A 21,087-nucleotide genomic window follows, 5' to 3' on the forward strand; every position below is an offset into this window, starting at 1 on the left:
AATGTTACATCAAATCTAAGACCTCTCACTTACAAGTAAAGAGAAATACCACTAGACTGAAATACTAAGAGCTAGTTTGATATTGTTCTGCTTTTTAAAAAAAAAAAATTGTTTCTATTATGCTTTGAGAATAAACAGTTGTAAAAAAAGTTGTTGAGTTTTTGATAAACTTTTTTTTTAAGTGTTTATAAAATAAAATAAAAAACAGTGTCTGAGTGTTTGATAAATTTTTTTTTCAAGTGCTTATAACAAAAAAAAAAAAATAGTGTCTGAGTGTTTGATAAACTTTTATATAAAATTAATGTGGATATGTTAAATGACTAAAATGATATGGTATTGAATGTGATATAATAATTGCCAAGGAGAATAATGCAGGGGCAAAAATTTTAATTTTATAAAGTATGCGGAGGTATACTTACTGTTTGAAAATTTCATTAAATGAGCACTGTTCACTATTCTTTGAAAAAAAAAAACTTTTTTAGAATTATGATAGTCTTTGCTTCTACTTTTCTACTATCATTGACAACTGTTTTTAGAAATTTTTTTCTTTTTTAACCAAACACATTTGTTATGTTGCTCCAAATTTTTAATCAACTGCTTTTTTTAGAAGCATCATAATCTCAAACCAACTCTAAGTGGCTATACAAACACAATGTTAATCCACACCTTCTTATTTTGCATTTTATCATTTATTTGTGCCATTTGTTTTATGATAGCCTTTTAGTGTAAGATTTTCATTTAATTTTAATCTTGAACAAAAGCTGTAATTTTATTTTTTTTACAATTTTTTTTGGCTTTTCGTTTAAGAACTTTTACCTTTGCCCTCAAGACCACTAATATCGGTAGTCCAAAAACACAGAAATTTCGATGGAAATATCGAGATATTATCGATATCGATAAAAATTGAATAAAAACTACGGAAATTATAAGAAAAACTTGAAAATTTTTATTGAAACTTTGCAGGATGTTTATTTAGTCAATTATCTATTAGTTTATCACAAAAAATTGGAAGGAAATGCATTACATGATAGATATAACTGATTTAAGTTGATTATATAGAGAGCTGGCAAACATTGTGAATGTAGAAAATATGTAGTAATTAATTAAATAAGTTTAAACACACCATAATCATTTATATATAATGAATTAGTACAATATTTTACACTTTATACATTGCATGGTAAGATACATGAGTGACTTAGCAAAGTCTAAAATATCGATGATATCAGAAATATCGGTAGTCCAAAAAAATATCGGTAGTTTAAAAACACGAAAATTTTGATGGAAATATCGAAATATTATGAATATTTTAGATCATGCTTGCATATGATAATAACTAGCAGGCGCGAGAGTGCTTTTTCCTAGTCATGAGCGCTACGCGGGACTTAAAAGTTTTTAATAACTTGGGTTACACGCAACTTATAAATTTATATTTTATTTTTGGTATTTTTATTTACCAAGGTACTTTTGTTAGACAAAGTTAGAAATACCAATCAAATCTGCTTTATTACATTGTGATCAAGTAGAGGGGAAATTTTTTATTGTGACGGGAACACGGATGATACATCATGTGTTTTTATGTAAAGTGGTGAGAAATTTTACTTTTTAAGTTATTAACTTTTTGATACACATATCCCATCATTTGTATAGTGACACGTGGTATACCACTTCGTGTGGCGGTCACATTGAAAAATCTCTCCAAGTAGAGAGAGAGTTTCCTCACAAACAAAAACCCTCATCAGATGAACCAAAGCTAACACACCACCATAAACTAAGGGTTATCATTTGGAACATACAGAATTTCTGCATTCCTCTGTCTCTTGCCCCTCTCTATCTTCATATGTCGCTTTTAACTTCCTCAGGTTCCATAACCTTTAAATTGTCAAAGTCGTAACATAACTGGCCTGCATCTTGAGCGGTCGAAAGAACTTTAAGCCCTGTACTCGTCTCTTTTAGTCGGCAAACAATCAATTGCCTTGAGCGGTCTAAATCCCTTGGGCTGATTCATGCGCTCGTTACATATCACTGAGATAGTGCTCGGTCTACTAAATCTCTTGGGCTGATTCATGGGTCTAGTACCTTGATCTTTCAGCACTTGTGGCTTTTCTCTTTGTAAAACAATTACTTTTCATCACGAAAGAACAATTTACAAAACTTTCAAGCTCTCTCTCTCTCTAATTCTCTATGCACTCTTTTCTGCATTTCTTCAATTCTCACATGGTATCCTCGCCAAGAAACAATCCCGCGCTTCCGCAATCTCCTTAAAATTTCTCTTTCTCTTCTCAATCCTCTAGTTTGTACAACTTCTGAGATAAAATTGGGCAAGTACAATCATCCGATTCCCAAGAAAATTGGAGTTCTTGATCATGAAGATCCACTGTTTGATAAAATGCAGCAGTGAAGAGATTTTTCTCTTCCCACGGTATCAAATCGGCCGGCCTCACCTTCAACAACAGCTGCACCGGTCTAACCTGTGATCAATGTTTTCTACGTAGTTCTACACACTAACTACCTCATTTTTAAGGTAGTGCACGAATACTTTTGCTTTTTTGTTGCAACTTAATTTATTTAAGGAGTTTATTTAATTCGCAATGTTGTCTTGAAGAATCACGCGCACATATATAGTTACTCTAGTATTACATGCATAAAGGTTGTTTATCCCAAGAGCGTCTGTAAGAAAACACCTTTTTCGGTGTTTTCATTCTTGGTGTTTGAAGCTAGACAGTCCATTTCTTTTCCCTCTTTTCCATTGTTCTATCCATGGCAGCTCCGCCATGGGATGTGCCAGAACATTTCAAGATGGCGACATGCATCAACTTCTTAATGAGATAAAGGATAGAGTAATTGATGAGCCGTCAGACCAAGAATTAATCTTGTACTTCTTGAATAGGTGGATAAACGGTCAACCTCAGCCTTCTTAGTTAGTAGCCCAGATAGATGTCGATGAATTTCATAGTAGGGGCGGGCATAAAAACCACCAAACCGCAAAACTGCATCGAATTGTATGAAAAGAAAACCGAAAATAACCGTGTTGATCGAAAAAGTCAACTTTGAGTCAAAAACCGAACCAGACTATTTCAAACCGGTTTGGTTCCGGTTTCAAATGAACGGGAGCCGGACGGAATCAAACAGAACCGTTTTATTATTAATTAATTAATTAATTATATATATATATACACACATGTCATGATATAATAGGTTAGGTTGAAAATTAGTTTCACCAAATTGTAAAGCAGTGAATCCCACCCTCATCCTCACTCACGGCCTCATCAGTCATCGCCCATTTCACACTTCTAGATTTCCATTCCTGTAGGCTTCTTCACTCTGCTGAGTCGCCGCCCACCTCACTCGCGGCTCTTTGCGACGACCCTCGTCATCCCTCCTCTGCGACAGCTTCGTCCTCCGTCATCCGTCCTCCGTCCTTGGTATTTTCTCTATCTTTTCTCATATTCTCTCTACACCCCTTCGTCAAGTCTCTGAAGCATTCGCTTCTTTGCTTGCTGCGGAGGACCTCTTGCTTCACTCACCTTCCCCACTTCAGTCGCCACCGCATCGCATCCGAATTATCAGGTTCGATCATTTTCTCACTTTCCCCAATCGATTGTGTGAATTTCTTGAAACTTTGTTTTCTGATTGGTGAATGGTGATTGATTGCGCTGTCGATTCATGTGCTCCCATGGCTTCCATGCAGAGTGATATCTTAGCTTCTCGCGAAAGGATCTTCGAGAACGGTATGGCTCATTGAGCTTTTGTTTTTCAAGGTTTGGGTTTTTTATTGCTTTTTTTTTTTTTTTTTGAAGCTTTCATGACCCCGTGTAATATTGGCATATGCTTCCTCAGAACTATAATTACTTTGATTTTGAAAAGAATTTATTTTATTTCCTTGGTTTGGGTTGTAAGAAGTGCTAACATCTGGGGAGTGGGAGGGCAGGAACACGATTTTCTTAAGAAATCTGGTTTGGGACTTGGAGTAGACATGGAACTGGAAAATAGAAAGGTTGTAGGGGTTGTGTATCAGCATTTCTGGTCAATCAACTAGAAGAAAGCCTTTAGGTTGCACTTTCAATTGGATGTGTGCAGATGTTTGATTATGATTTTTCATTGCTTCTTTTTTCTGTGCTTATCGAACGAACACTTGGGTTTCATAGGATTTACGTTTATGGTTTTGGACCTTGGTTTTTGTTTTTCTCTTGTGGTTCATATCTTATTTTTTACGAGTTCTATTTGGTAATAAGTTCTTGTTTCCTACTAAAAGAACAAAAGATTGTGTATTTCTCATCTCCACATTGGAGATGGGCACCTCTCTCGACATTGTTCTTTCATAAGACATAGTCTTGGTTTTGAGGATGTTTGGTATTTTCAGGCTTGCCCTTGAGATTATTATCTTTTGTTGGAATATAATGCTCTGTTCTTGGGGAGTAACAAAATTTTTGGCTCTCTGGAGGTGTATGATATTGGCTCTTACATGGAGTCATGGACTGTATGGTTGAACTAAAATAAATAATGTTATTTTTTTCTATTATAATGCAAATTGATGAAGCTGAGAACTAAAAGTACCCCCACAACAGAAATAATATAAAATGAAAAGTAGTATAACGTAATTGTCTAATTGGGGTCATTTTGATTGAATGGGTGTCCACCCTGTACAGTGGCATTGAGGCATATACATTACTTAGCCCATTCGCAAATAGACGATTGAGACCTAATTTATTGTTCTCATTTCATCTTAGGAGGGCGTATCATGCATATCATGCTTAAACCTTCTGTCCTTTTAAATAAAGATTTTGTGTCCACTTTCAATTTGAAGCGTACAGATGTTTGATTAATTATCTTCTATTGTTTCCCATTTGAAGCTTTTCGTGAAATTTTGGAGCGGAGGGCATCTGCACACTCTTGTCTTCTACTGTTTGATTAATTATCTTCTACAGTTCCAGGTTAGTTGAACTTAATTATACTTGACTAATTATCTTGTCTCATATTTAGCATATTTAGTAGTCTAGAGATGTATTTGAATGCATGATGATTTGGTGTTCAAATAATTTAGTATTCGGAACCGTAAACCAACAAGAATTGAATCGAAACCGGTGTAGACCGAACCGTAAGGTTCTAGTAATGACTTTAAGCGGAACCGCACCGAATCGAACCGTTGATATTTTCCGGTTCCGGTTTAGGGCTGGAACCGCACCGTGCCCACCCCTATTTCGTAGTCTAACCATAGAACAACTTTGCAGTAATGATTTGTGCTTAATTCTTGTTTTCCAAGATTTTCTCTGTTCTATATATATTCTTTATTTTTATTTTTTATGAATTGTATATATTTTTATTATGTATAAATCTCTATTTCTTGGTTAAATGTGATAGATGATCTACAACAACTATATTTGTATACGGCAATAGAGAGGGGGTCCGGCGATCAGATCTTCTGGATCGACGAATCTACATTGGATAGGATCCCTTGGATAAAAACAGAATTCTCGGATGGTGGATCTCTAAGATATCTAAAGAAAACATATTAGAAATAAGCACCAATGATCCTGAACTTCAAATTTCAATTGGATACAAGAAGCCTTATGTATATATTACCATATAGGCAATAAACGAAGGGATGCCGTAGGAACAAACTGGCATATGATTGAGCATACCACATAACCAAATCATTCAAACTCAAAGGGCTTAGAAATTGTAAGTTATTTGATAACTTGTTTAGTACGTATACTAAAACCAATATGATATCTCTACTCCTAACACTTTCATGTGTACTGCAACTGTACAATTGGTCGCTAAAAAAGATATATCTTGGTAAGAAAAAGTCTACTAGGCAACGTCGTGGTTCTAATAATGTGCACGCTGATGAAGTAAGTTTTTAGAGATTTTATATACACTCACACTACTGTAGTTTCTAGTGTCTTTATTTTTTTTATTTTTCGTTATGACGTTTGGCCAATCTCTTTATTTTCTACATAGTTTTGTTTTGTTTTGGTTTTGGTTTGGTTTTTTTTTTCTTCTTATGTCGAAACCACTTTGCAATGTCAATAGTGCACATTAGGCCTACGAAATAAAGAATAAAGAATCACTTGATTTTCTTCTGTCGAAACCACTTTGCAATGTCAATAGTGCACATTAGGCCTACGAAATAAAGAATAAAGAATCACTTGCTATATAGCATGGTTAATTTCTTATTTACAATGTTGTTTATTTTTAGCCTAAGAATATGTTAGAATATGCTCCAAACCTTATGACGTTTTTTCAATGGTCTTATTTTTTATGCTTAATTATATTCATCTTATGATTTTCGTTTTAGTTGTTGGGACAATGTTATTTATATTCAATGTCCCAACAATTAAAACGAAAATCGTAAGATAATATGATTAAGCATCGAAAATAAGACCATTGAAAAAACGTCATAAGGTTTGGAGCAGATTCTAACATATACTTATGATAAAAATAAACAGCATTGTAAATAAGAAATTAACCATGCTATATAGCAAGTGACTCTTTATTCTTCATTTCGTATGGCTAAAATGCACTATTGACATTGCAAAGTGGTCTTGACAGAAGAAAAAAACAAACCAAACCAAAACTATGTAGAAAATAATTCAGAGATTGGTCAAACGTCATTTCGAAAAAATAAATAAAGACAATAGAAACTACAGTATTGCGAGTGTGTATAAAATCTCTAAAAACTTACGTCATCAGCGTGCACATTATTAGAACCACGACGTTGCCTAGTAGACTTTTTCTTGCCAAGATATATCTTTTTTAGCAACCAATTGTACAACTGCAGTACACATAATAATTAAAAGTGTTAGGAGTAGAGATATCATATTGGTTTTAGTATACGTACTAAACAAGTTATCGAATAACTTACAATTCCTGAGCCCTTTGAGTTTGAATGATCTGATGTACTATGCTCAATCATATGCTAATATGTTCCTACGACATCCTTTCGCTTATTGCCTATATGGTATACATAAGGCTTCTTGTATCCAATTTAAATTTGAAGTTCAGGATCATCCGTGCTTATTCCTAATATGTTTTCTTTAGATATCTTAGAGATCCACCATTCAAGAATTCTGTTTCTATCCAAGGGATCCTGTCCAATGTAGACTCGTCAATCCGAAAGATCATGACCGCCGGGCCCCCACTCCATTGCTGTATACAAATATAGTTGTTGTAGATCATCTATCACATTTAACCAAAAAATGGAGATTTATACAGAATAAAAATGTATACCTTTCATAAAGATAAAAAGGAAAAAATATATAGAATAGAGAAAATCTTGGAAAACAAGAATTAAGCACAAATCATTACTGCAAAGTTGTTTGGGGGTTAGGCTACGAAATTCATCGACAACTAACTGAGAAGGCTGAGGTTGACCGTTTATCTACCTATTCAAGAAGTAGAAGATTAATTCTTGGTCTGACGGCTCATTAAGAAGCTGATGCATGTCTCCATCTCGAACTAAATGTTCTGTCACATCCCGTGGTGGAGCTGCCATGAATGGAACAATGGAAAAGAGGGAAAAGAAATAGACTATCTAGCTTCAAACACCGAACAAAGGTGTTTTCTTACGGACGCTCTTGGATAAACAAGCTCTATGCATGTAATACTAGAGTAACTATATATATGTGTCACTCTTCAAGGCAACATTGCGAATTAAATAAACTTCTTAAATAAATTAAGTTGCAACAAAAAAGCAAAAGTATTCGTGCACTACCTTAAAAATGAGGTAGTTAGTGTGTAGTACTACGTAGAAAACATTGATCACAGGTTACACCGGTGCAGCTGTTGTTGAAGGTCAGGACGGCCAACGTGACTCACATGCGTTGGCGGGCCCTACTTCTATTAGAGAAATTTACAAACAGGTGGTAAGTGTACCGTTTTTGTTTTGCCATGAAATTATCCTTTTCTCCTATGTGATATCTATTTTGTATTCTTTTTAACAATTTTTTTTATTATTTCAGGCAATAGATTTGTTGAATACAAGGCAGTATGAGATCTTCAAGTTCGGGAATCAAGATTAGGGGCCTATCTCAAAATTTGGAATCAAGAAGTTTTCATGAATTTTTGAACCACTAATGTTGTGAGAATAGAGTGAGCTTAGTCAGCTATGTAAATCTCTACAATCACATGCAGGTGGAACCTGTTGAATTGAAGGAACTTCTCATAGGCCCCGATGGTATCTACATAAAGGTGAATACAAGTGACTTAAATTTTAAACCCCGAGTCTTGAAACGAAATGGAAAACCCTAAGGAAATTGAATAGTTGGTTTTCTCCCTAGAGGGCGAGCCTTGGTGCATTGAAATGTTGCTTCTTTGTGACCGAACGGTTTCGGGTTCAAGTCGTGGAAACAGCTTTTTTGCAAAGCAAGTGTATGATTGCGTGTGATAGATGTTCCTCTTGATGCTCGCAAAGCGACAAGCCTTGTTGGTTTGGGGTCGTCTTTTTATTTAGTTAATTCTTTCTCCTAGCTGTTTGTTGACCATATATGATTGGGATGTAGGCACTTACAGAACTGACAGATTGTTTTATCGTCGTTAATGTAAGTGCTAATCTTTCTTGGTAATTTTGGATGCCATACACAATATTTTGGTGATAAAATTTAACATGTTATCTCACATGACTTTCTTTTCATCTGAGTTATTTCACTTCCTATTTAACAGTTCAATTTCTGCTATTCAATTATTCTTGAAAACACGTAATGTATGCCTAAAAACACCACACATTCAAGTCATGCGTTTTATACAAAGAACGATTTGTAATTCTGCAGGACATGGTACAATAAAATAAAATTTGTAATGCTTGTTCGAATTGATAAGGTAGGGCAAGCAAATACAACTCTAATCGCATGTTTGTATAAGTGACAAACAAGACTTTCAAAATTATATATAATTAAGTACTTACAATTTGATTTAAACACTTCAATTTCGGTGAGATACTAGTGCAAACTAAATATTTTCTAAATATAATTTAAGTACCATCAAACAAAGCTCAGATTTGTTCATCCTGCAAACTAAAGATTTTCTAAATATAATTTACGCATTGTGATGGACTCGCTTACTAATTAGTCGCGACACATTGGATTCAATTCCAAACTTTATGGTATATATATTTGTGAATAAACTAATAAAATAAAAAGCAATTTATGCAAATTTCGTACACTCCACCAACATCGTTGTAGGCTTGTAGCAACAAAATTGAAAAAAAAAAAAAAAACCAATGAACTGCGATTAAATACTGAACGTTATGCCCAAAATCTGATAATCCTAAATGGACATGTTATGCCAGAAATCAGAAATATTGAGAAAAACCATAAATCTAATCTCATTAACCCCTTTTATGAGGTCCACAATCTCAATTACTCCTCAATCTTCTTTTCTTGATGGTTTCATACACCGGCAGCCTTCTTGAACTAATCACAAAGCAAAGGCTTCCATTATCGGCATTCCGGAAAACCCACAACGTCACAAAATCTTGCTTCTCAACGAGTCCATGATCATGAACGAAGTTTTTCCAGCCTCCAGTGAGGACATGAATTTTACCCGCCCAAAGTTTGTATACCATCGGGTAATCGTTACCGTCCACATCATAAGTTGTGACATGGATGCCCTTCCTAATGTCTTCACCTTTCTTCAACAACAGGAAGATATGGTTTTCGACGTCTTCTTTGTTGATGGCGAACCTGCACTGGCCATCCCTCACATCACTACTTGTGAGTTGTTTCTCAAAGGGCTTGCTGCACACTTGAATTAAGTGCTGTATTCTAGGAACATGTGGCACATCAGGAGGGGCATAGTTCCCATAGAACAAACCTTCTGCTTCAACTTCCTCATCTTTTAGTTTTTGTAACTCTCCAGTCAAGGGTTGTTGTCCTTGTGCAGCAGCAACATTATAAACGGCTTCTAGGGTTTTTGGGGCTTCAGTTTCTTGAATTATACGTTTCCTCGTCGTTCCTTCATGTGAGTATTTCTTCTTCCAATAATTTGAACCAAGAAATTTGCATTTCATATTTTCCAATTCCCTCGCACTATCGGAATCCAAAACCTTATGCTTCATATGTATAAGAATTAAAGCACCTTCCTTCATCGTCATCGATTTGTCTTTACAATCAGGGTCTTCTTCATGGTCTCGATCATCCATGTCTTGCCTAGAGCTCTCTCCCATTCTCGTATTTCTCTTGGGATTCATGAGGGCGAAGGGAAAATTTTCTTGGCTGGTTTTGTGAAGACTCTTCACAAGTTGTTAATGCTTGGACGAGGGAAGGAAAAAAAAAAGAGAGTGAGTTAAAGAGGAATTAGGGCATTTACGCTGTTTCTTGACAAAGAAGTAATTGTTGGGTTGGAATCAGAATATGTTTGGCGACCAATGACTAATGAGGAGGTGTCGTCTAACAAAAGTTATGCTACTGTTTTAGATTTGTATAGGGATTCGAATCCCTTTCTTAATCTTCACATGGAGTGTGCCTAATTAGGAAGGCCAAATTACCTCATTTTCTAGGTCGATTTAGTAGAAAAGGTACCAGGCTCAAAGATGAACCCATTAAAGGCCGAAGCCCAAAAAACAAAGCTTCACAAACTCTCAATTTTGGTAAAATTAAAACTCTAGTAGGGAAGTCATAGGATGCGATATAACCAATCTACTAGTGTTATAATTACATACAATTTGCTTATTAGTTACCCTAAAACATAAATTCATTATTTATTCATATTACAATCTATAAATTGATAACATCTCTATATTAAGAATATATCGGTTTTACTTTTCAATTTTAATTTTGATAGTGTATTTTTTTGTTAAATGATAATGTTATTTGTTCACCCTCATCAAGCAGGTGCAAAGAGACAAATGACTCGTGGAAGATTATATCAACCAAAATTTAGTGTGATTTCTTATGGAGAAAATAATAGTCCTACTAGTAATATTTCTTTGTAGAATTGCATTGTTTACCAGATTGGATAAATGGCTTGTGCCATATTGTTTCATCTTCTTCCTTAATCCTTATCCCTTATCCGAATGGTTGTGGACTTGTAGTTGTAGGTTGACAGTTAAGATGAATAACGTAGCTGTTATTCTGCTTTCAAGTTTCATCCAAATACTGGATAATATCCGAAATGCACTCCTCCCCATCCCATGCCATGCGGCTCCACACAGAAACATTCAGTTTTGGTAATCTTCCTTCCATATACGATATTATCTTCCAGTTTACCATTTTTATCAACTTTCCCATCAGATTTTACAGTTTTATTTATAAAATACAGTTGAATTAATATTATGATCAGTTAATTTAGTCATCGGGGAAGTGTGACCCAAATTTAAGCCTAAGTGTGGCTCAACTTGACAAAAAAAGCATGATGAGTCCATGACCTAGTTGGGTTTTTGGTGTGGAGGAAAAAGCCAGCCACGAGAGTTGAATTCTTGAATGCTTAAATTCAAGATTCTATATATAAAAAAAAATATGGTGATAATCTAAAACTATATTAATGAACTTTCTTTGTTAACAAAAAGAGGGTAAAAATACATCTTTTTTGTCACATCCCGGCCCGGGACGGATCACTTCCCGGGCCCGCTCCACCACCGTAGCACGATATTGTCCGCTTTTGGCTCTAACCACGCCCTCACGGTTTTATTTCTGGAAACTTACGAGCAACTTTCCAGTGGATTACCCATCTTGGGAGTGCTCTGGCCCCCTTCTCGCTTAACTTCGGAGTTCCGACGGAACCCGAAGCCAATGAGCTCTTAAAATGCCTCGTGCTAGGTAGAGATGAGAATATACATTTAAGGATCACTCCCCTGAACGATGTGGGATATTACAATCCATCCCCCTTAGGAACCCAATGTCCTCGTCGGCACACTTCCGGCCAGGGATTGGCTCTGATACCATTTTGTCACATCCTGGTCCGAGGCGGATCACTTCCTGGGCTCGCTCCACCACCGTAGCACGATATTGTCCGCTTTGGGCCCTGACCACGCCCTCACGGTTTTATTTCTAGGAAACTCACGAGCAACTTCCCGAGTCACCCATCTTGGGAGTGACCTGGCCCCTTCTCGCTTAACTTCGGAGTTCCGACAGAACTCGAAGCCAGTGAGCTCCCAAAAAGCCTCGTGCTAGGTAGGAATGAGAATATACATTTAAGGACCACTCCCTAGGGGATGTGGGATGTTACATTTATCTTCTATCACAAAAAAATAAAAAATAAAAAAGTTAAAAACAATAACGTAATTTTATAAAACAAAATTTTGTTGTTTTTTTAAACCTCACTTACATGTAAGTTTATCATTTCTAATTAAAAAAAAAACTATATTAATAAAACCATTTTTGTCAACTGAACCCTAAACCCTAAATGACACATCCCGGCCCGGGGTGGACCACTTTCCGGGCCCGCTTCATCACCGTAGCACGATATTGTCCGCTTTGGGCTTACCAAGCTCTCACGGTTTTGTTTTTGGGAACTCACGAGCAACTTCTCAGTGGGTCACCCATCCTAGGAGTGCTTTGGCCTCCTTCTCGCTTAACTTCGGAGTTCCGACGGAACCCGAAACCAGTGAGCTCCCAAAAGGCCTCGTGCTAGGTAGGGATGAGAATATACATTTAAGGATCACTCCTCTGGGCGATGTGGGATGTTACAATCCACCCCTCTTAGGGGCCCAACGTCCTCGTCGGCACACTTCCGGCCAGGGATTGGCTCTGATACCATTCTGACACATCCCGGCCCGGAGTGGACCACTTCCCAGGCCCGCTCCATCACCGTAGCACGATATTGTCCGCTTTGGGCTTACCATTCCCTCACGATTTTGTTTTTAGGAACTCACGAGTAACTTCCTAGTGGGTAGGAGTGCTCTGGCCTCCTTCTCGCTTAACTTCGGAGTTCCGATGGAACCCGAAGCCAGTGAGCTCCCAAAAGGCCTCGTGCTAGGTAGGGATAAGAATACACATTTAAGGATCACTCCTCTGGACGATGTGGGATGTTACACTAAAGACATATTTGTCTTCTATCACAACAAAAATGTTTGAATTGAAAATTAATTTATATTATAAAAATTATGTAACTTACATGTAATTCATTAATATATTAATGATAAGAACTTTGATGAAAATCTAAAAACTAATAAGGTCTTAATCAATGAACAAAAATTAGGGAGCGGATACTAATTTTTCTTATATATATACGTATACACTCACAGACACTTGTGCTCCTCTCTATGTATATATTGTCCTTGTTCCCCATCATTCCAAGCAAGTCAATAGTTCTATTGCCATAACTGACATATTAGAGAGAGAGAGAGAGAGAGAGAGAGAGAGAGAGAGAGAGAGAGAGAGAGAGAGAGAGAGAGAGAGAGAGAGGGAGAGAATGGCAGGAGGATTTGGAGGTGCAGTAGTATCTGAAAGGCCTCATCAGTATGAGTACAGAATTACTGTGTATTTCGTCTTTGCCTGCATTGTTGCAGCTCTTGGAGGCTCCCTCCTTGGCTATGATCTTGGTGTTTCAGGTCAGTTTTCTTCGTGGTCTGTTCAAAATTTTAAATAGATTAGTTTTTTTTTTGTTAGGTAGTAGTTTTCACTCTCATTTTCTTTCATTTGCACTCCTCGTTGTTTTTCTAGCATTGGATTGAATAAATTAGAGGAGAATTGAGCGACGGGACTGTAAAAATCATTATCTTCTGATCTGCCATATATCTGTATTTCATAGTATCATCATATCCTGTGAACCAGATTTGTTTGACTGATGCTTAGCTTCAGTACTAATGTTTTTATAGAACTAATTTGAGAGATTAGAGGAGGTGTCTGAAATATGAAATTTTGAGTGTTTATGGACATATGAAGAGAAAGATGAAGACTTTTTTATGTTTGTTCAAGAAAAAAAAAAAAAAAAGCAAATGATGATATAAGGTTTTTATGGTATATTTCAAAGTAATAAATAGACATTTTTTCACTCTTGTATTATGTGTCACATGATAGTGATTTTCACGCTTTCGTTTTCTCTTTGCGCTTCTCATGTTTCCCTCCCTTGATTCTTGGTTTATTTATTCAATTCAAAGGCTGGAAAAAATAGATTGTTGCAACAAAACAATGCAATCATTTTCGTTTACTAAATTTCCAAATTGCTGCAAAAATCTTTCAATGATATACCTTAGTTGCAACAAACCATCAGTGATGTGCTCCTCACCTAACATTGGAGCTTATCCTTTCCATGATTCCCTTTTGATAAAAATAGACAGAAGTCTTTACAAATTAAGAGTTACCATAACAAGTTACTCTCTGGTAAATTTCAGGTGGAGTGACTTCCATGGATGATTTCTTGAAGGAATTCTTCCCCAACATATACAGAAGGAAGCAACTGCACCTCAATGAGACAGACTACTGTAAATATAATAACCAAATTTTGACACTCTTCACATCCTGTTTGTACTTTGCGGGCCTCATTTCTACATTCGGAGCTTCTTATGTTACCCGAAACAAAGGAAGAAAGGCAAGCATTCTTGTTGGAGCAGTCAGCTTGTTTTTAGGAGCAGTCCTGAATGCTGCTGCAAAAAACATTGCAATGTTGATCATCGGACGAATATTTCTTGGTGTTGGCTTTGGATTTGGAAATCAGGTAAGCCTAATGCTATGCTATCCATCGACCAAAGAAAAATAACAACGTTCTAATTTCTGATTTACTAACAACTTTCTTGTTCTGTAATCCAGGCAGTTCCCTTGTATCTCCGGGAAATGGCTCCTGCGAAAATTCGAGCAGCAGTTAACCAACTTTTCCAGCTGACAGCTTTCTTAGGCATCCTGATCGCTAACTGGATAAATTATGGAACCGATAAAATCCATCTGTGGGGTTGGCGATTGTCTCTTGGATTAGCTACAGTCCCAGCAGTTCTTATGTTTGTTGGGGGTCTTTTTCTTCCTGAGACCCCAAATAGCCTTGTAGAGCAAGGCAGGTTAGAAGAGGCAAGAACTATACTTGAGAAAGTGAGAGGTACCAAAAAAGTTGATGCGGAGTTTGCCAACCTGGTTGATGCTAGCAATGTAGCTCGAGCCCTAAAGAACCCATTTAGGAATCTACTTGCGCGAAAAAATCGCCCCCAATTGGTGATAGGGGCCTTGGGAATCCCTGCATTCCAACAGCTCACTGGCATGAGCTCGATCCTCGTCTATGCACCTGTCATATTTCAGAGCTTGGGATTTGGATCGGGGGCAGCTCTGTACTCATCTATCTTCACAAGTGGAGCATTTCTTGTTGCTACATTCATTTCAATAGGTTATGTTGATATGTTTGGTAGAAGAGCTTCCTTCTTAGCAGCTGGAACTGAAATGATATGCTGCTTGGTTAATCCTCTTACTTTAATTACCTGAATGCCTATAACTGGGATGCCACTGTGGCAGTATTCCAAGTCAATCAAGTACTGTTGCGTGTTTGATTAGCTTGGGATGCCACCACATTGACATCCCAATGGTACGGAAGTTCTTCTCTGGACTTCAAATAAATTACTCACTAGAATGTCTGAATTTATGCAGGTTGCTGTGACCATAACCCTAGCCCTGAAGTTTGGACAAGGAGAAGTCCTCCCAAAAGGGATAGGAATCTTCCTTGTTATCGTCATATGCATATTTGTTTTGGCTTATGGAAGGCCATGGCGTCCTTTGGCGTGGTTAGTTCCAAGTGAGCTGTTTCCTTTAGAGATGAGATCAGCTGGACTGAGTGTCGTTCTCTGTGTCAATCTCCTCTTCACGGCTTTGATAGCGCAGGGCTTCCTCGCGGGGCTTTGCCATCTTCAATATGGGATTTTTCTGCTGTTTGCAGGTTTGATAATCATCATGAATACCTTCATCTTCTTCCTCTTGCCAGAGACAAAGCAAGTCCCCATAGAAGAAATATATCTTCTGTTTCAGAAACATTGGTTTTGGAAAAGAATAGTAGGAGATGGGGAGCAAATTGGACCCAATGGGAAGCCAAGCCAAGCAGATGGGAAGTCTGGAGCACAAGTTTAGAATCAATCTCTCTCTAGCTAGCAGCCTAGTCCAAAAAACATTGTTCAGATTTCTTTTCCATAGTCTGTTTTCTGAAACCCAGTTCTATAGATAATTAGGGATTAGTTTCAACAATTTTCAAAGTTTAAAGAATTGATGTCATTTAGGTGTTGGATAAGTCCCTAAGTCATAACTAAAATGTGGAAGAGTCTCGTTCTTCTGGACACCATGTGTTGATTTGATATTAAGAGTTGTGATTGAAACATTAAAAGCACATTCATAAATCTCCACCCTTGATATCAAATCAAAGTGTCGAAATATGGAAATGCCATTTGGGATGGGTCAAGTATGCATAATCTTTAATTCGGGTGATTCGTGGTACCATAGGATCAGCCCGCTCTAATACCATAATAAAGTTTATGAGTTAGTCAAATGGCCCGTTACTAATCAACACCGATATTGTCCCCAACTTCCCGGTTCTCACCTCTGCAGTCCAATACATGTGGGGTTTTGTGTTTTCAAGACTAAAATAACAGAAATTGAGAACTGAAATGGGAAGTGAAATAAGATGAAGTCATGTGAGATAATGTGTCATATTTTATCACCAAAAGCTGTGTTTACATTCATAAATACATCTCAGGAACTCATGCTAATAGCTTAGCAAGTTCATCAACTCTCAAACTTCCCTGTGGTACAACATTATCTAGTAGATTTTCACCAAAATCTCTTGTCCTTTTAACTTTACTACCCTTCTTCTGAATCTTCTCACTTCCTCTCTTCACAGAAACTGTTATCTCTTTCACTTCTGAATCCCCGCCATCTTGTTTCACAACCTTTACTCTCTTTAAAACTGCTACTTTCTTGGGTCGTTGATGCTTAAACACCGGGCCAGGGGGAGCAGACTGCGCTAAGGCAACTGACCGTTGATAAATAATATCGGCATCCAGGGATAACTCGTCTAAAATAAGTGCACTCCCTCTACCAACAGCTTCATTCAAGAGTAACAGCACATTTTCTGTACAAAGTGCACTCACTTTTGCTGGCTCGCTAAGAATTTGTGAGCCTGCCGAAGCATCTTGAGGATTCTTGTCACTTCCAGGACCTGCCGTGATGGAATCCAACTTTGTTTCAGCACTTTCAACAGGCACTGCCATGGTCCCAGACCCCATGACTGCAGTTGGTGATGCTTCATCAGCACAGCCTGCGTTAGCCAACATGGGCTCAATTTCAGATGTATGGGGCGTAGTTTTTGACTTATCATCAGCATAGTGGATATTGTCTGGTATGGTTGAGCTGTTATCGGAATTCATTTTAGCTTCTGATTTATTGTTTATATAGCCTTCAACATCTGAAATGGGTTTGGTTTCAGAGGTTCCTCCAACAGTAGAAGCCCCATCAACTGTGACACGTGGCTCAACATATAGTGAGGGCAAGAGATCCTCACTTCCTTCTGCACCCACAACTTCAGAAGTACATGATGTTGATGCAATTGAAGTTGAATCATCAACATCAGATCCGTTGACTTCCTTGAGATCATTCTCTGGATTTAGAAGCGAAGACTTCCATTCCCGTCCCCTCCACAAAAGAATGTGCTCAAGTTCAAATGACATTAACACACAAGGGACAAGATCCTGTATTCACATGGTAAAAAATATTGCTTAACATGCTTTCTTATGAAAATAACCATTGACTTGAGAAATGTTTTGTTAAACAAAGAAACTATTAATTTTGCATACCTTTAGTTTAGCACCTATTTTTCGGTAGTCACTTCCGTTCATCCCCTGACAATTTATTCGAACTAGCTCACACTCTTCGAAGGCCTCACTGACATTTTTTACCAATTCAGAGTACACACCATTTTTCCCTGTTAAAATCAAACAACACATTATCAGTTTACTTGAGGCCAAACCTGAAACATTCTTATTGCCATTCAACAGATTAAATTCAAGGCATAAGCACGTTACCTAGCTTGCATATTGGTATCAGATTCCGTCCCTTCTTACGCATCTCAGATGCTTCTTCTACTGTTAGACCCTCGGGAGCCCGCTGAACCAGTCTAGGATATACAGGAGTGATAGGTCTCCAAAGCATGAGAGGAAACTTAGGACGAGTTTTATAGTTGTAGTTTCTGCCTCGGAAAAGGTATATCACTCCACCTTTCCTGTAAATGATCTTCCCTCCAGTTCTTTCCTGTCAAATAATATATGATCCAAGAATAATTAACTTAAAAGAAAAACTGGAAGTAAAACACAAGGACGAGCATATTCAACTAAACTGGAAGAAAAACACATCAGCAAACCTATCCATTCAGCAATCAGCAAGGAGAAACCAACCTCTAATTGCTCGCACACATTCTCCATATCGACTGTACAAACACCTTTGCATTTAATCTTGCACACTCTCCGGCGCTTCCAGTGAGCATGTATGTTATCCAACATGTTGTGTGTCAAACCATCTCTACCTACAAATTCCAAATGAACTGAATCAGTAACCAGAAACTCATAACCTTTCTTCCTATTTCCCTGCATTTCGAAGCTCTAAAGTCGAAAACTTTCATCAACGAAAACCCAAATCGAAACGCTCTCCAATTTCACAATTCTCGTTAAGTAGCAATCGAATGAATCAAAATCCGAAATGAAGGCTATAAAAAACAAAGGAAGAAGATTATCTATAGATATACCCATATTCAACTGCCTCTTGGTTTTGATGCACCCTTTAACTAATTCCTTAACTTCCTCTACTGTCAGCGGCTCCCCCAAAATCTCCTCCCTGGACTTCACATACTTAGGACCCGACCCTGCCAAATACGGACCCGGAGATTGCACCGGCTTAACCCCCTTCTTGTGCGGCGGAGGCAGCTGGAAAGAGTCGAATTCCTTCAGTTTCTTCTTGCTTGCTGGCAACGGGGCCCGACCCGTCCATGGCCGGTCCATCGTGGTGGGCCCAAATGGTAAGAACGGCGGTTCCCGGAGCTTAATGGGCTTGATTTTAGGAGTCTCGGTGTAGCTGTACTTGAATTCAAAAGGGGCTCCGTCGATGACGTAAGAAAGCCCATCGTCGCGGATGGAAATGTCGGCTTTTCTGTCGACTGCCGGCTTTTTCTCCCTCAAAATTTTCGAGACCTTCGTGGGTCTTATGATTCGGCGAAATGCCGGGTGCGAATCGTTAGGGTTAGGGTTTTTGGAGTACTTGGATTTCTTGCCTGGGATTGAAGGGCTCGAGGGATACGACGGCGTGCCGATGGATTTAAATGTTTCGCTACTCGTCGTGGCGTTGGCAGCGGCGGTGGTGGTGTCAGTGGCAGAGTCGGAAAGAGTGGCAATTCTGGTGGCGGACTCGAATCGACGCTCCCGGCGAATATCGTCCTCGATTTCTTGCTGGGCCCTCCGGCGCTGGTTGAATTTCTCAGCGTTGGCGTTGTTCCACCGCGCGAATCGGACCTCCGTTGGCGGGCGGTTCTGAGCCGCGTTGTGGGTGGGGCTCGGGTTCAATAGTGGCGCGAAAATCGGACAGGAAGTGGGCAAATTCAGCGCCATTTCTTGCTGGGTTCCTCAAATTGAAGCCGAAAGCTTCAAACTTTTAGCAGATAGGAGTCCTTTTTGCTGGGTTCTGGATGCATATCAGTTAAACGACGTCGCAGCAGCTGACAGTAGGGGGCTTTCAAAGTGAGAGTTTTGCAGGGAAGAATTGAGAGAGAGAGACAGAGAGAGAGAGAGAGAGGAGAGAGGGGGGTTTAAGGTTTAACCCGCGGCGCTAACTGCCAACGGCCATGTTCCTTCGAGCGCGATAACTAATTGAACGACGTGCCGTTTGACGAAAAAGTGGCTTTCACCGTAGTACTCCAGCTTGGTAGTTTCCGCAGCCGGTCCGGGGCTGAGTCTGGGATTTGTGGGTCAAACCATCTCTAATTATTTTGAATAATGCTTGCATTCTCCGTATTACCACAGCTGCTATCATAAAGTTAGTCGATATTTATTTCTCAGATACCGTCATTGCTTATTCTCTGAAAAAAGAAATTCATGACACGTAGGCCTTCGTAGATACAACAAGGTTACTTTGGCAGTCCCGTTAAACCCCTAATTTAACGGCTTGTTTGGTACCTTCGTAGATTCCATTTTCTGTTTTTAAAACTAATTACTACTATTACTAACTAACTTAACTATATTTATAATTTTGAAAAACTATAAATTGTATTGTAGACATCGAAATTTCGGTAAACAAATGTTGACCGATGAATCAAAGTGTCAACGCTCATGTATTACATAAATTTTACACGTAGCGTGTGACTCAACGAAAATTGAAATGAGTTGGAAAAGTCATCAAATAGGACACGTGTCAACACCTGGTAGAAACGACTTATTTCATTTGGAATATTATATTCAAAATTAGGCCTTGGAAAATTCTATAAATACAAGCCCATTTCATTCATTTAGGGGACGAATTGATATGACACCTTGAAGCTCTGAAGCTCTGAAACTCCGAAGCTCTTAAGCATCTAGGTTCCCGAAGAATCAAGAAAGCCTTCTTCGTTCTTCGTTCATCGTTCTTCCAAGATCAAGCCCCGACGGCCTTTGGATCAACAATCATCCACCAATTCAAGATCAAGCCCCGACGGCCCTTGAAGAAAGTGTTCTTCGTTCTTCGTTCATCGTTCTTCCAAGATTAAGCCCCAACGGCCCTTTGGATCAACAATCATCCACAAATTCAAGATCAAGCCCCGACGGCCCTTGAAGAAAGTGTTCTTCGTTCTTCGTTCATCGTTCTTCCAAGATCAAGCCCCGACGGCCCCTTGGATCAACCATCCACCAATTCAAGATCAAGCCCCGACGGCCCTTGAAGAAAGCACCATCGTTCATCATCCGTTCATCCAAGATCAAGCCCCAACGGCCATTTGGATCAACAACGTCGACAAATCCACAAATCCAACCGTTCTTCAAGATCAAGCCCAAAACTCATTGAAGATCCGTTCATCACTGTTCTTCAAGATCAAGCCCAAAAGCCCTTGGAGATCCGTTCATCACTGTTCTTCAAAGATCAAGCCCAAAAGCCCCTTTGAAGATCCGCTCAAATCCACCTTCAAGATCAAGTCCACGGCCCTTGAAGAACGTTCATCCTTAGATCAAGCCCA

General features: G+C 38.4%; 3 protein-coding genes and 1 long non-coding RNA gene across 5 annotated transcripts; 2 read left to right on the plus strand and 2 right to left on the minus strand.

Moving 5' to 3' along the window:
- The first annotated feature begins 1,748 nt into the window (after positions 1 to 1,748).
- On the plus strand, positions 1,749 to 8,619 carry LOC126595933 (uncharacterized). 2 transcript variants are annotated; one of them, XR_007613768.1, is made up of 5 exons: positions 1,749 to 3,570; positions 3,692 to 3,761; positions 4,854 to 4,934; positions 7,786 to 7,868; positions 7,965 to 8,619. It is a non-coding gene; the product is annotated as an uncharacterized LOC126595933 (long non-coding RNA). The 2 variants fall into 2 exon arrangements; XR_007613765.1 differs by having other exon boundaries at positions 1,768 to 3,570; positions 3,692 to 3,731.
- Positions 8,620 to 9,355: 736 nt separating this feature from the next.
- Positions 9,356 to 10,165, minus strand: LOC126588144 (uncharacterized). Its single transcript, XM_050253217.1, has one exon. The coding sequence runs from the start codon at positions 10,163 to 10,165 to the stop codon at positions 9,356 to 9,358; it is 810 nt and encodes a 269-aa protein (XP_050109174.1).
- Positions 10,166 to 13,257: 3,092 nt separating this feature from the next.
- Positions 13,258 to 16,188, plus strand: LOC126595914 (sugar transport protein 14-like). The gene is made up of 4 exons (XM_050262299.1): positions 13,258 to 13,489; positions 14,273 to 14,595; positions 14,688 to 15,317; positions 15,507 to 16,188. Exons 1-4 carry the CDS (start codon positions 13,351 to 13,353, stop codon positions 15,978 to 15,980), a joined length of 1,566 nt encoding a protein of 521 aa, XP_050118256.1. The 5' UTR covers positions 13,258 to 13,350; the 3' UTR covers positions 15,981 to 16,188.
- Positions 16,189 to 16,536: 348 nt separating this feature from the next.
- Positions 16,537 to 19,693, minus strand: LOC126595966 (CRS2-associated factor 1, chloroplastic-like). The gene is made up of 5 exons (XM_050262370.1): positions 18,640 to 19,693; positions 18,293 to 18,420; positions 17,924 to 18,149; positions 17,696 to 17,823; positions 16,537 to 17,590 (listed from the first exon to the last, which is right to left on the minus strand). The coding sequence occupies exons 1-5, from the start codon at positions 19,493 to 19,495 to the stop codon at positions 16,604 to 16,606; spliced, it is 2,325 nt and encodes a 774-aa protein (XP_050118327.1). The 5' UTR covers positions 19,496 to 19,693; the 3' UTR covers positions 16,537 to 16,603.
- Between the last annotated feature and the right edge of the window lie 1,394 nt (positions 19,694 to 21,087).

The sequence above is a fragment of the Malus sylvestris genome, chromosome 2 (assembly GCF_916048215.2).
Source record: "Malus sylvestris chromosome 2, drMalSylv7.2, whole genome shotgun sequence".
Lineage (NCBI taxonomy): Eukaryota > Viridiplantae > Streptophyta > Magnoliopsida > Rosales > Rosaceae > Malus > Malus sylvestris.

What these genes read in the sequence shown, in the direction of transcription:
- LOC126588144 (XM_050253217.1), bottom strand. Translation starts at nt 10,165, where the DNA reads ATGGGAGAGAGCTCTAGGCAAGACATGGATGATCGAGACCATGAAGAA.
- LOC126595914 (XM_050262299.1), top strand. Translation starts at nt 13,351, where the DNA reads ATGGCAGGAGGATTTGGAGGTGCAGTAGTATCTGAAAGGCCTCATCAG. An exon ending in CTATGATCTTGGTGTTTCAG is followed by an intron (nt 13,490 to 14,272) that starts GTCAGTTTTCTT and finishes GGTAAATTTCAG; the next exon opens with GTGGAGTGACTTCCATGGAT. An exon ending in CTGAAATGATATGCTGCTTG is followed by an intron (nt 15,318 to 15,506) that starts GTTAATCCTCTT and finishes GAATTTATGCAG; the next exon opens with GTTGCTGTGACCATAACCCT.
- LOC126595966 (XM_050262370.1), bottom strand. Translation starts at nt 19,495, where the DNA reads ATGGCGCTGAATTTGCCCACTTCCTGTCCGATTTTCGCGCCACTATTG. An exon ending in CAAGAGGCAGTTGAATATGG is followed by an intron (nt 18,421 to 18,639) that starts GTATATCTATAG and finishes TGGAATTTGTAG; the next exon opens with GTAGAGATGGTTTGACACAC. An exon ending in AAATAGGTGCTAAACTAAAG is followed by an intron (nt 17,591 to 17,695) that starts GTATGCAAAATT and finishes ATGTGAATACAG; the next exon opens with GATCTTGTCCCTTGTGTGTT.